This window comes from Amblyomma americanum, chromosome 2 (assembly GCF_052857255.1).
Source record: "Amblyomma americanum isolate KBUSLIRL-KWMA chromosome 2, ASM5285725v1, whole genome shotgun sequence".
NCBI classification, from domain to species: domain Eukaryota; kingdom Metazoa; phylum Arthropoda; class Arachnida; order Ixodida; family Ixodidae; genus Amblyomma; species Amblyomma americanum.
The window spans coordinates 38,672,103-38,687,455 of record NC_135498.1 but is presented as its reverse complement, the minus strand read 5'-3'; the positions used below and the strand labels follow the sequence as shown (position 1 = coordinate 38,687,455).

Genomic DNA, 15,353 nt, shown 5'->3' with positions numbered 1-15,353 from the left:
CACACTGGAAGCAGATAGAAGAGAAACAGCACGATTGCATCCGCTAATCAAACACTGATAGTGGTACAGCATGCTATAAATTTTGAAGTGAAGCTCAAGCAGCTTTGATGAGAGGCAGTTTATGTGCCTTATCAAGTCACTGACAAGGTTAAAGCAAGCTCACCCAAACGCAGCATAGTGCAACGCTGTGTCACCGTCGTCGTCCTGGGCATCAACCACGGCGTCACACTGTAGCAGCAACTCCACGATTTCTCGATGCCCCTGGTGGCTGGACACCTGCAGGGCCGTCTTGCCAGAGCTTTTCTGGTTGACCTGAGGGTGGAGACAGCCGACATTTATCCCGCCTGTCCAACGACCACTACAAGAAAGCACATTTTATTCACAATATATCAACCTGCAAGTGCTATGAACAATACAGCCACTGCTGCATTGTTTAAAAGAGCACTTAAGCACTTTGTTGATCACAAAAAGACGCAATGAAATCGCTAGGGGTGCATTACAAGTGATGCCATCCCAGCATAATTTTTCTTCACCCATACGACAAACAAATCTGAGGAACATTGCCAAGGAACAAATTTGAGGAGCAATACTACTCCCCGTTTCTCTCAAACAAAATTTTTTTCTCTCTTGATTATTGAGTAAATAGTTTTTATGTATATTACCTCTCCCCCTCTCTTCCCGTCCCCTCACCTCCTTCTTTTCATTTCTCCATTCTGCCTGCTATCCTTTATTTCCGCTGCCCCAGCTCAGGTGCTTCAGTATCGATGGCAGATGCCGGGGCTAGCAAAAATCTTTTCCTCCTTGCTTGTTATTATTATTTTAATAAACCACTTACTACTACAGTTGAACCTCTATGTAACGAACCTCTATGTAACGAATTCCTGGATTTTACGAAATTTTTCAATTCCCCAGCACATCCCCCATTGAAGCCCATGTATAGGCGACCTCCATGTAACGAACTCGTTGCGGCAGTTGACCTTGATGTAACGAATCCGTGGCTCTGATCATCGAGCTGTATCTTGTAATGTTTTGCCCGAAATTTGACCGGGCAGTGCGCAACTTTAATGAATATTGTTTAAGTAAGTTTTTATATTAAAAGGTAAAGTAGACCGCGAGCAGAACGCTTGCAATCGCAGCAAACAAGCAGACCTCAGTGATGATGATGATGTTGAGCGCCGCTATCGCCGCTCCGTGGCAAGCGTAGCAACTTTTAAGCTTTCATTTTGTAGCTTGACACTAGGTGGCACTACTATGACAAATTTTTCGTGGTGTTGCGGCGCAGTTATGGTAAGCCTTCTTCGTCAGCGTGTTGACGTGTGTGTGTTGGTGTGTGTTTACGGTGTCGGTTCGTTACGATGAGTTCTGCTGTGAGGAAACGCAAAGTTTTGTTGCTTGAAGATAAGCTCTCGATTTTGAATGCGGTTACCGCCGGCGAAAAAAAGAAGGATGTCGCTGCCCACTTCAATATACCAGCCAGCTCCCTGTCAACCATTCTTGCTGCAGAACAAAGCATCCGCAGTGCGATGGAGTCGGGCACAAGCGCCCAGAAGAAAAGACTGAAGACGTCGACGTATGCTGATGTGGACAACGCCGTGTTTGCATGGTTTTTGGACAGACGAGCACAAAACGTGCCCATAAGTGGCGCGATTTTGCAGCAGAAAGCCATAGATTTTGCTTGTATCCTGGGCCACGACGACTTCAAAGCGAGTAACAGCTGGCTACAAGGATTTAAAAGCCGGCACGGTGTCGTCGGAAAAGTGGTATCTGGCGAGTCTGCCTCCGCAGACAGCGATGCTGCTGCCTCGTGGGTGGCCAAGAAGCTTCCCGGCATTTTCAGCCACTATGAAGCTGCCGACATTTATAATGCTGATGAGACGGCCCTGTTTTTTTAAATGTTACCGAGCCGCACGTTCTCACTGAAAGGAGAAGACTGCCGCGGTGGAAAGCAAATTAAACTCCGCGTGACGGTTTTGCTTTGCGCCAACACTGATGCCAGCGACAAGCGAATCCTGTTTGTTATTTTCCGCAATGCCCGATCCGGATGTTTTAAAGGAACAGGGCGGATGCCAGTAAAATATGTGGCAAACTCCAAAGCTTGGATGTCGCGGGCAATTTTTTACGACTGGCTGAAGGAGCTCAACCAAGATGTCAAGCGACAAGTTCGCAGCATTTGTTTGCTGCTTGACAACTGCTCCGCGCACCATGTGGAAGGCCTACAGCTTTCTAAGGTCGAGCTGCAGCATTTGCCACCTAACTGCACTTCTCTGGTACAGCCCTTAGACAAATGGGTTATTAACAGCTTTAAATGCTGTTACCGGCGTCGATTGATACAGAAGATGCTCCTGGACATCCGCCTTGAATGGCCAACAAAAGTGGATATCTACCAAGCAATCGAAATGCTTGCTGCGTCGTGGCAAGAGGTCGGATCACAAGTGATCACCAATTGCTTCGCCAAGGCTCAGGTAAATAAGGCCATTCAAGCTACAGTCACTGAAGACGAACCTTCAAGCCCACCCAAGGTCGCAGAAGCGTAGGATGATCTACGCATGAACGGTGGGGTGCCCGACGGTGTCGAGCTGTGAAACTTTTTGTTCGTGGACAACGGCGCCGTGGCTACGGAAGAGATGACTGATGCGGCACTTGTCGAAACCGTTAAAGATAGCCTTGAAGGTGACGGTTCGTCAGAGCCTGATACGTTTTGTGCTGTTCCCACCGCGAGGGAACTGATGGACGCGGTGGACGTTCTGCGCCATTTCGTCGGCTCGCAGGACGATGAAGCAGCCATGGATGCCTTAGTTTCCTTGGAGCGCCGAGTAGTGGCTTCGATCGGGCAAAAACAGCAAGCGAAAATTACGCAGTTTTTCTCTATTAAATAAATTCTTTGAATGGCGAGTTCACTTGAATTGATATCTGTCGAATTTTTATTTCGTTTTGGCATAATCCTTACCAGTCTTAACCCAAAACTGCATGTAACGAAAACCTGGATATAACGAAAAATTGCGAACTTTTTTCAATTTCGTTATATCCAGGTTTGACTATCGTATTTACACGATTGTAAGTCGACCTATTTTTTCAAACTTTGAAAATCCGAAGTGGAGGGTAAACTTAAAATCGAAACCAAAGCATTGCACCATAAATAAATGCGAGGCAAACGAGATATCAGGCACGCTACAGCGTGGTTGGATTTCTGCTGCACGGCTTCGTCGCATCACTCTTATTGCTAGCCTTGAGCAGCTGCTAAGTCAACGCGCAGAGCCGGCAACCCAGCCCCACGCGAGGCGGCCGATAGTGGCAGTTGACAAGCAGCAAACCAGCATCAGCCTATTCGCCACACGTGGCCGCAGATTGCATCTGCTGATAAGCGGCGGCGGCCCGATAACGCATTCTTGTTCTACTTTTAACGGGCGCCGTCCAAGTTTTTTTTTTGTTTACTTTCAACTGCGTACTCGGTGCTCAAGGGAGCGTCGATAGTTGATGGAAGGGCCGCTGTTCCAATCGCGGCAGCACTCCCATTCGGAACCGAAGTGGCGCCGGGGTGTGTCGATAGCCAATGGAAGAAAAGACGCCAATCACGCGTATTTTCTCTTTGGCTCTGACACATTCGACTACTGCCGGCCGCATTTCACAAGTTTTAATGTAGTGCCTCGTCGGCTGTCATTTGTGCTCCGTGTCCGGTAAGCGAACGGCACTCGTTCACGGCTACATTCAAGATGGCTATCATATTTTAAGCCGAAGAAACAAACAACTGCGCACCGGGCCCCAAGTTCGACATTCGCAACGGGTGATGCAGGTGTGGCAGCTGCAGCGAGGAAAATTTTCAGCTGTTCCACACGATGTCGTGATGTGGTTGTTTGCGAAGTGCGGGATTTCGCTGGACGATGACGTTAGAACGACGTGCTGTGGGACCGCAGCAGCGATCACGACGGCAGCGCTAGTAAGGACGATGGTGTAAATGTGGACAAGTTGTCCAGTGACCAACACATTTTCGTTTTGGAATCTACCCACGGGCACGGCAGCGTGCAGCAGCCGATAGCGGCTGGTGATAAACGGCGGCCGCTGGATAATGCTACCGCATTCAACTATTCAAGGCCAAGCTTAAACAACATCGAAGTTTGTTTTTTTTTCCGGAAATGTGATTTGGGGGGGGTCGACTGACATTCGAGTCGACTTACAATTGTGTAAGTACGGTACCTAGCACTTAGCTTAGAGCGCATGCAGAACCTACAAGTTCAATGACACTGGTAAGTGAAAAAGCAGCTCCTCAATACAACTGCTAGTGGGTGCTGAGGAACAACTGGAAACCAGTGAAACTAACATGGGCAAGGAGCATAGGCAAGCAACTTTGAGCAGGCTTCAGCAAACTGCTCGTCATTATGAAAAATCGCTCGTTTCAAAGTGCGGCGCCAGTGCATTGAGAGGGCTGCTGTTGCTCATTTCAACAAATCTTGTTAATTTTTGTGCAGTGATAAATTATTACGTAGTTTGGAACATTTTTATGGGACTTTTCCTGGGAACTTTGGCTCATGTTGAGCAGATTCCGGTACTCAGTATCCTCAAACGCTCGCTTGACCCTCTATGGCTGGGCATGAAATGATTATCCTGTCCAAAGCTGCCATCTTCTCTTGCTTCAGCTTGCCACCAACATGCATCGCCAATGTGGTGTGCATACCCAATCTGGATGCTTTGCAAGGTGGTCACGAACCACCTCCAGGTGGCCCTGGGCCGCATCCCGCACCAGTCGGTCCATGCTGCCAGCATCACTCTGCTGTTCAGCTAGCAGATGACTCAACAACGGATCTGCAGCGAGAACAGGCAGATGTGTCACCATCTGATGTGTCCAACTAGCATTTCACAGGCAACAGGGTTTACATCATGTTGTGTTCCAAGCTGAGCTTTATTGAAAACACTGAAAGCGGAGAGAACTTGAACTGATTTTACAGGTTCACAGCTACAACAAAACCATAGGTGTGGGTAGAGCACACCTGACATCACTGCCGAGGAAACCACTGTACACTGTGTGGTAGGGGCCTGTGGGGGAGGGGGTGGGGGGCGTACCAGGTAAGGGGGGACACTGGTATTTGGGACCAAAAAAATGACCCATAATTAAATTTTTCTGAAAACATCAGTTTTGAAGTCTATGGCTACCAGTTTTTTTTTTTTTCTTACAGAAACCAGTACGTATTCAGATCATAATATCGAAGTTAAATCGCAGTGTGGACTGAATATGCACAGGAGAAGGCAATAAAAACAGCATGAAAACTTTGGTCACCTAGTTGTTTTGGTCAATATCTGTGCATCTACAACAGATAGAGACGTAATTTTTTAAGCTAAAGGTGTAGTGTTTGCAATGTTCAGCTTCAATCAGGCTTCAAAAAGTCCTTGTTCTGCAAATTATATGGAGCAGACCTTGAATGTTGGAATACTGCATGAAATACCATGCCTTTGGTTATAAGCAATTTATAAAGCTGAATCACGCTCTAAAAAAGTAAGTTCTGATGACATCTCTGCAACAGCAAAGTGTTTTCAAGATTTCATAAGTCCCCAGGAAATGTTCACACATAAAAATTTTAATTACAGCAGGTGAGGACAATTTTTTTTAATCTCTTGGTTCAAACGTACTGCAGCCCCCGGACTAGAAGCAAATCAATGACATACTGGCGTGCTCTTCGCGAGTGTTGGCCGTCATGGTGTTGCTGATCTCGGTGGCCGACCCAGGCACAGGAACCACGCAGAGTGGATTAAACGTCCACGTCTGGCCATCCACGCTCACCCGCAGGTCGCCATCCGAATACAACTTTACTACTTTGCCCAACTTGCCCAGGCACTGCATAAAAGACAACTTTTGTAGATCAGCACAGCCCACAACTGCCAGCCAAATATTGAGATGTGCTCATGGCAGTCCAGACATCTTTGCATGACCATTGCACAGACCTGCAGAAGCCACAGCTAAGCTCTGCCAGCCATGGCACAAACTTTTCGATCAAGTTCTTACACTCTGCTCATGAAATGATGGCTCGACCCACAACCACTGTTGAACACATGTGCTATGCAAAACAGAGGCAAAAGAAAGAAAAGTTTTAGGGGGTTTAATGTTACAAAGCAACTCAGGCTATGAGGGACAAAACCAAAACCAAAAAGAAAGAAAAGGCAGCAAGGGGAATAAAGGAAGTGAAAGAAGAGAGAGGATAAAAGTTCATAAGAGAAGCAACTACGACTATGGCAACTATGGCTATGACTATGATAAATTTTGATGCAGCAGGAAAATCATTTCCATTTCCCTGGCAGGCAGCCAAACAGATGGTAACGCAAAAAGTGCCCATTTTTAGCCATGCGTTTTCCTACACCAACAGCATGAAGGATGATTCCAGAAGGCCCCATGTACAAAGCCGGCACTGGCATGTCCTCCAGATCACAGAATGACACCAGTGCCACATTTATGGTAAAATGGTCCTCTACAAACAACAGCATGTCTCTCAAACTACAATGAAATCTCTGCCCTTTAAAACTAGCTTTGCCGAGTGACAACAGATGAAACCACATTGACCACATCGAACGTTGAAGAGAAGAACACCACGTTATCTTTACTAGAAATGATGCCCCTACATCCACTGAGGCAGATAAGGCCGTCAAGTGAAACAATGCAACAAAAATGCTCAATCAAAACACTCGCATTTTTTTCTCCGAGAATGAAAATCAAACTAACCCGAGCTGCCAAAGCTAACACAAGCCATCGACTTTCTTACATCACTGATCGGTGCATAATGCTATCCTAACAGAAACCTTGTATTCTTAAAATTGCTAAGGATACGCAGAAAGAGCCCCGAGTGCTCTTCCTGACTCACCCCTTTCATGGCATCGATGTACTCGCCATGCCCAATTTGCCACTCCTTCAGCTTCTGCAGGTCGTCACAAATCCTCACCATGTCCCCCACAGAGAACATGACCACCTGGTAACCAGAGCAGGAAATGAAACAATGTGTGCCCAAACGAACTCCTACACAGGTGGGCAACATCATATATGAATCATATATGTTTGTTGTTCGGTTCATATTACATTTGAGAAATAGATATTGGAGAATTTCCGTATATTCGAAAATGTCTGAATATTAAAAAAAATGAAATACTACATCGAATTTCATAAATCTGACCATATCAAAACCACAATACCAGGGCTAATTATTTAAAGATTGAGTTTAAAGTGTTGGAGAAATAGTACAAAGGCATCCCTTTCGCTCCGCCCTTTAACAGCTGGACCGGTAACATTCAGACACCGCTACACCTGAACATCATGCAAAATTCCACAAGTAGGGTTTCCCACAATAACATATGTGATGAAAACAAGATGGCCGACCGCACTTTTCAAACAATCGGAACGTGAAAGCGCACGTTTTTCTGTTCGGTCCATAATGTGCTATGTGATTAACGTCCACACTCACAGTACTCATCCTGTCACCTCTACAAATCTTCTAGCGTGCACTCTGCGAGCTAGTCTTGGTCAACTACCGTATTCACTTGCGTACTTTGCACACTTTTTTTTCCTAAGACTGAGGCTTCAAAAAGAGGGTGCACAAATTACGTGGCGATTTTGCGAACACGTCCTAAAAGCTCTGCAAAGGTCATAAAGCGCAAAGTACATGGTATAGTGCCGCATATAGTCGACCCTGCAACTCGCGCCCCTCACTGGCCAAGAGAAAGTTGACTCCTAATATAAATTGACGCACATCACGCCCCCCCCCCCCCCCTCCCCCTCCCTCCCGCTGCGTCCGTCCCGGACCCACGTCATGTAATACCAGAGTCAGAGGCAAATAGAGATATCGGGCGATAAAACAGCGCCCTTGTATGTAGACCGGCTGAGTAGTGGCAAAGATAACAGCCAACGGTTCGGTAGTTTCGGATTATGGCTCGATGCACACTCCGGAGGTTGCCAGAAGTTTGCTCTCACAGCCGCTCCTACGGGGAATATGACCGCCAGCGACCGAGCCAGGTAAACAGCAAGTAATTGACTTTTCTTTATCAGAACCAATTTACAAATTAATTACTCAATTTTTCTGACACCACTCACAATTCGTAGCGCCACGCGGCCATGCCAGTCTTCCCAAGTATGCCGTGTGCGCACTCACATGCATGCTGGTGAGCTCGCACAGCAGAGCGCGCGAAATGTGCGAACACAAGTTTTTTTTTTTTTTTAAATCCGGGTAACAAATCAGAACACAAAATACACAAGTAAATGCTGTATAATAAGCGGGAGAGCCCACTTGTGAAATCTCGCACAGGGCTTCCGAAGTGGGGACCAAGGCACGGTGCCACGGTGTCATCATTGGGGCAAGCGATCGTGTCTATCCCGCCTGCCTATTGCATGGTGCACTGTAACCTGCGCACTTCCGACGTGCGCGTGACGGAAGACATAACGACGACAAGAGGACCCTTATCGCTAGGGCAAGAAAAGCCTGGCTGTGTATTTTTTGGCAAGAAAAACACACACATTAAGACATTGACAGGATGCAATTGCCAGGGCTGTAGCAAGAAGTATGAAAATTTAATATGACGTGGCTCTCCATTTAGCAGCTAACAGAAGAACACTGCCTATGGTGAACACCTCACGTTTTCATCCGCTTCCACTGCTAAGAATAAGACAGAGAGGCATTTGTTTAATGTACTGATTTGGTCCTGCACTGGATGTGAAGCATTTCTCACAATTCCATTCCGCAGCTTTTACTTCAGTGCAGGCAAAGAAAATGGGGGCTAATTAATCTCGATACTGCCCAGAAAAACTGTTACACCATCAGTTCACATAAGACATGAGAAACAACTAGTTTCAGCCCAATCAACAATCCAAAAAAGCAAATTATACTACAAATGCACATCGTTGGCACAAATAATGTACCTCCAATCACGCATACAAGGCTCAAACAACTTACACTTGAACTCGCATGCACAAACACAAAATAAGGCTTTCATGAACTATGACTCACTCTGACTTCCTGATATGGACACACAAAACATGACCACACTCAGGCTCAAACTGAAAAGCATTTAAAATAATGATTTCAAGTGGCATGGCCATAAATTCAGTCAATTCACATTCACACAGACTCGACTCGCTCGGACTCTAGGTCCATGTTAACGAAGAGTTCAAATGAACTAACTCCGGACTTCACAATGTCCGTAACAGCACCCACCTTTGTCAGGGCATCTGGGTGAAAAGTCCACCGGTTATTGGAACCCTCATACTGGACCCTGATATCCCCTCGCTCTGTCACACGGTGAACGGTGCCTATCTTTCCGATCACCTGAAAGGCACACACCCAGCAGCTTCATCTACATCCCTGTCTCTACTCAGACATTCTTTCATTAGTCAAGCAGCATTACCAAAGGCATGCACTTAGCGTTACTGCAGTTATAGCGCTACCACATGTCAGCACGGCAGATAGCAGGTTCTTTGTTGCACAGCTCTGGCAAACACGGATTCTGCTGGCTGGAGTGTTTTCAGCTGTCCATTTTCCTATTCCTTTCCTTTTTTCAAAATAGGAATAGTTACTAATCCCTTACCAGTAACTCTTATGGATTAAGCAATTTATTGACTCCAATGATTTTGTAAGAATGACTGTTTTTACAAGAATACAAGTTCTTTTCCAATATATCATAATCTGCACAACTTCCACATCATGTGTAAACAGTGCCAATGGCACTTAGGAGCCTAGGGTGTACAACAAATTCAAGCTGTGAAGGATCTGGAAAGTGAAAGTACCCTGCCATGTCCTTTCCCCGGCTAAAATGAGCTGAGAAGAAAAAGAGCAACCTCTCAAATAAAACACACACAGCAGGGAAGCACACATCAAGAGCAGCACAGACCTCGGACATCTTGGGATTCCAGCCTCCATGCCCATCCTGCATGATCTTCAGTGATTCGATGTCGAGGAGCACTTCCACCCTGTCTCCTACACTGAAGGGTGAGCGCTGCGGCAACTGGGCTGAAGAGGCACCTCGCTGTGTCACAACTGCCCTGTCCGGGGGGGAATCCGTGCCTGCATCGACCCATGTGCGCAGTGCGCAATGCATATCAGGGCCTGACCATGACCTTATGCCTGCTTCAAAAAGGTCAATCGTCTCTGCAGCATTCACAAGCATGTGGCACGTGTGCATCATTTCGTGCAACCTAAACCTTGATAGCAGCCTGTTATCACTGACAGGGCTGGCACGTCAGAGTTATTGCAGACCTACGCACAATCTTTTGTTATCCCATTCAGTTACCAGCTTGAGAAGCTTGCTGCTGATAAGCCGTGCTCCATATACCTGTAGCTTACGTTGAGAGTGTTTGTGCTTCTCCATGCCAAGTCAAACAGATCCTAGAGATTAAACTGTTTGATTTCCATCGCAAAAGATTGGATGCCTTGCCCGAGGTGTTGCATGACTTTGTGCGATATAAACCATACAATTCTTTACCACTTTATCACCGTCCATACACACTGATGGAAGAAATCGAAAGAAACAGCAATGTCAAAAAGTCTCACTTGCGGCTAAAATGATCCAAAATCCCCCAACTAATGCTTCCTCTTGCAGTTCAAGTGCTTCTTTGAGACCAAAAGAAAATTTTCAGAAGTTTAATCTAATCTAAAGACACTTCAGAAGTTGCTCTTGGTTTCAAAGCAAGATGTATTCAATAGAACACAAAGGCAAGAGAGAGAAACGGAAGAACGGAAAGGCAGGGAGGTTAACCAGGTGATGCCCAGTAGGCTACCCCATACGTGGGGAGAAAAAAGGAAAGAAAGAGCGGAAACAAAATGGGTTTAACAAAGGCAAGAAAGAAGCAAAAAACCATGATGGTATACTCCATGATAATATCATAATATTATTATTATAGTCTTTGCTGCTCAAAAACAGGAACCAGTGCCAAGGGAAACTATTTGCTGCACCAGTCTTTCACCGTTGCCAGCAACATAGACTGTAGTGAGTACGCTCTCCACACACCGAGAACAGGCAAGTGTTCCCGGTAGTAGGTGGGTCCCGGTACGTCCTGGATGCACCTCAGATCCACCTTGCCCAGGTGCCCCAGCCGGTAGACGTTCGTGGAGCCGGACGACCAGCGCACACTGGCCACGCTCCGCCCGGACTCCGTCTCCCAGCCCCGCACGTCCGTCACCGTGCCTGCCTTGCCTTCGCCCCCTGCACAGGACCCCGCTTTGTCACTTGAGGTCTCGATAAAATGCTCAGGCTGCCACCACGTCCATGCCGGCCTGAAGAGCCTCACCACACCAGCCAGCTGTGCACCAAAAAGGTTTTCCACCAGCTACTTGCTTAAAGGAAGACTCAGGACAACTAAATCCAATTTTTGTTCTCAGTAAAAATCAACTCTATGGCTATGTGGATGTTGAACTGGCAGAAAAAGACATCTTTTTAGCTGAGAACACTGGATTCAAGAATGAAACATTTTTACTCCCACCACTCGATTCGAAGTCATGACATCAATACCGAGACGGACTTCGTGATCACTGATTGGAAGCGAATGGCATGGTTCCTTCCCTTACAGCGCGGTTCGGGTGTCCACCAAGATGTGAGACAGTTACTGCACCTTAACTACAGCTATGCTGTAGCAATGTAAAGCTACAGCACAGCTGCAATTTGCCCTTGGTGTTCCTTTGATATGAAGTTTGCAACCGCTCTTCTTGCAACAAGGTGAACAATGGGACGTGTTGCGACAGTGGTAGCAGTTGCAACAGGTTACTCCTCCCTTCTCTTACAGCAAATTCTGTAGGCAGGCATGCTCTTTCAACACAACTTTGATGATCTTGCACAAGGTTATGCACAATGTGGGAGATACTTTGTCCTCTAATGTCATTACAGCATGTTATGATAAAATTACAGCAGCACACTTCCTTTATATGCTGGCTCATACCCTGAATGAAAAAAAAAAATAGTTTTTGATGAAACAGCACAGTAACTGTGGACACCTGAACAGCCTCCATAGGGGAAGGGATAAAGGAGGAAGTGAAAGAAGAACGGAAGAAAGAGGCACTGTAGTGGGAGGGCTCCGGAATAAATTTCGACCACCAGGGGATCTTTAACATACACTAACATTGCACAGCACACGAGTGCCTTGTGCATTTCGCCTCCATCCAAACGCACCCGTCACGCAGCCGTTGTGACCGGGTTCAAACCCGGGAACTCCAGCTTAGTAGCAAGCACGCTAACCACCGAGTCAGTGCGGCGGGCAATTGAATGATAACTCCAAATGATAAATCCCAGGCGTCCTTAATGTAATTGCTGCACTGCATAAATTCTGAAAATTGTATAGGCAACAAATATTTCAAGCCTCTTATTATGATACTATAAACTACATCTTCTAAATTTTGTCTAACCACCTCTATAACAACAACGGATTCATTGCTAGCGTGCCCTGCATGTAACTCAGGTCTGTACTACCTTGTGAGAAAATAAAAAATATTCTCTAAATCATAAGACCACTGCACCTAGTGTGAAAGGTAGTAATACTTTCATCCTAAGGAGGTACAGTATCAGGCCACTGTGGAGTCCTTCAAGTTTCAAATGGCAACAGTGGAGAAAGGCCAAAGCACTCACCGTCCTGGTTGCCCCAGTCCCAATCGTGTCCTCGGACAACCCTGGCACCGACGAAAATCCCACGCGCTTGGACTTTCACCGCACCCTGCCTCCTAGACATTTCTATCCTGCAGAGGCGAAAAGTTCACATTACTCTTCAGTGAAATCTGCACACTGAGGCAAGCCTCATTACGAAGCCTGAATAAAGAAAGAGACATTTTTGTGCCGAAGAGATTCTCTGCCATAATTTTAGCAAGGCAGGTAACAAACAGTACAACCACAGAAAATTATACCTATTTAAAAATACCTTTACAGTAATGCAAAGCACTGCAACTGGCAAGTTCAGCTTTTCAGTGAAGCACATGAGCAGTACGAGAGGAGAAAAAGAGATAAAGTCAACAAAAGGTTTTCTACAGCATGCACTTTGCAATATTTTCCTTGACCTCAGTTATACCTCAAGAAAAAGGAAAGTGGCGAAAACCTGACAATTCATGACGAACAAGACTTGGTTAACAGAATAACTTGAAACTAGTAGCCAAAGCTGCCAAGCATGAATCTTGAGAGTCTCTAGCAGGAAACTAGATACAAACAAATCGACATGACAGACTCACAGATACTGAATGCACAATATGTGTGAAACAAAAGCAAATGGCTTGGCAGTAAAGGCTTTGGCTTACATCACGTATGTTCCAAACACCCAGACAGGTAGCCCCTTTCACTCTCACAACCTTCACTTAATCACCCAGTAAAAAAAAAATGCAAGGGGCACCCTTTATAATAACAGGTTGTCCAGGTTATACTATAACACAATTATAATGCTAAAATGAAACCCAACTGCCCCCTAACGAACAGAGAACTTCTATTCTTCAAGAAAAGAATAAGACATGGGGAAGGTTGAAAACAAACCAAATTCAGCTAAATATCACACAAACTCAGACCAAACCAAAATACAACTAAGCTAACCAAAATATTCTATCAGCCTCATACAAAAAAAAAAGACCAAAAGAACTTGGAAATCAAAGAGCGAACTGCAGTTACCTAGCACACAAGGTAGTCTGGGAAAGATGCCAACTCTACTCGCATCTGGAAACCAAGTGGCCAGCCCTCGAGGAGCAAAGCGGCATTGATCGGTGCGACAACTTGGTGAGAGATCGCAAGATTGAAGAGCGGATGAGCAGCACGTACGACAGGCAGTGATAACAGACCAGGAACAGGCGCGGGTAGCAGCAGAATAATTAGATGCGCGAGAGGAGCTGCCCCCTCTCCTCCTTTCTCACAGAGTTTCAACCACTTGTGCAATCGACCCCGAACATTCCCTAGCTTTCGTTCCTTTGCCAACCAAAACAAAGGGATTTCCTCGTCGGATGTGCAACTGATCTCCGACAGATGTGCACAGGGAAGTGGGCACAAATGAAATGCAAAAAAGGAAAAGAGGGGGTGTGAAATCTGATAGCAAGAGGTCACGGCCAAACAAAACGTGCACAAAAAAAAAAGAAAATGAAAGAAGTGAGCACTTGCACATGCTAGCATTTTGAAGGAGACATTCATAAAAACAACAAAAGTCATTTGAGTGCTTGTTTATTGTAAGCTTTGAAACAAAAAATTAATAAATGACCCACACCTGCAGGCACCAAAAGATTTAGTAGCTGCTAATAGAAAGACTGCTTCTCAAAACTTCATTGTTTAATATGTCATGTGGTTTAAACGCACATGTCTAACTTTGTGTCAACTGGCATTTTCACAACCACAGAGAGGGAGCCTCAGTTGCTCCAATGCGGCGGAACTATGGAAGACCGCTCCTGGGTTCAGCCTATGTGGAATTGTGCTTGTTTTAAAATTTCACGACGTACTTGGCGCTTGTTTGCTGATAGAAGCAACTTCATAAGAACCTAACAGCCTGTTTTCTCGAGGGTGTAAAGCGATAAAACGAGATACAACGAAGTCATCGCTGTCTGGCGTTTGAAAACAGCCCCTGTGAATATGGTGCGGTAGCCCGTTGAAGTGGACTTTGGAGAGAATATAAAACAAATGACACCGATAATGAAGATCTTTACAGTGAGTGAATGACAAAACCAGAACCCAGCAGACAAAACCAGTAAGCAAGCCCCAGCGATTGTCAGTTTGCCATGCTCCTTCGCATGAAACAATCTTGAAAACACCGTAGCTAAATGGGCAAGTTGGTGATACATTACAAGGGGAACAGTGCAAAAGACGCTCTGTGCTTCTTCCCTTTTCACCCATGTCTTTCGTGCTGGTGCCTTAATAAACTGTAAAAGTTAACTGATAAAGCCGTGACTCTGCGCTTTTTCATGCTCATACATTTTATTAACCACGTGCTACATACAATGAGCATAAATTTCTAGTCATATGCACAGGTAGAAAGCAAGACCAATAAGGTCGCCTCTTTTCTCGAAGCAATTAACCGCACCTTGTGCCCTCAGTTTGTTCGTATGCATTGGATGGAAGGCACAAAATGAATGTAAGGTCGCTATGACAGAATACTTTTTGTTCAATTCTATTCTATTCTTATCATCCACCTACTTGCCTAACAGACTCCGGCAATAATAAAAGGCACGTAACTAATGTAAAGCCGCTATGACAGAATACTTTTTGTTCAATTCTATTCGATTCTTATCCTCCACCTACCTGTCTAACAATGAGCGCTTGTGCAATGGAAGGGCAAAAATAATCACAATGATATAGAATTTGAATGATGTAATTATATCACTATTACTCTCCATCATCCATGGATAAAAAAGCACACCATGTCACCATACACGCATGCTGTAAGGTCTGCA

At 45.5% G+C, this 15,353-nt stretch overlaps 1 protein-coding gene across 3 annotated transcripts in view; it reads right to left on the bottom strand.

Annotated features, from left to right (window-relative positions):
- Nucleotides 1–15,353, bottom strand: part of mib2 (E3 ubiquitin-protein ligase mind bomb 2) — a 55,488-nt gene that overhangs the window by 28,855 nt on the left and 11,280 nt on the right. For all 3 annotated transcript variants that reach the window (XM_077653946.1, XM_077653945.1, XM_077653947.1), the window contains exons 4-11: nt 12,577–12,683; nt 10,969–11,163; nt 9,853–10,025; nt 9,180–9,290; nt 6,843–6,947; nt 5,656–5,824; nt 4,670–4,797; nt 164–312 (exon numbers count right to left, since the gene is read on the bottom strand). In XM_077653946.1, coding sequence (XP_077510072.1) covers nt 164–312; nt 4,670–4,797; nt 5,656–5,824; nt 6,843–6,947; nt 9,180–9,290; nt 9,853–10,025; nt 10,969–11,163; nt 12,577–12,683 — 1,137 coding nt within the window. The remainder of the gene's footprint in view (nt 1–163; nt 313–4,669; nt 4,798–5,655; nt 5,825–6,842; nt 6,948–9,179; nt 9,291–9,852; nt 10,026–10,968; nt 11,164–12,576; nt 12,684–15,353) is intronic.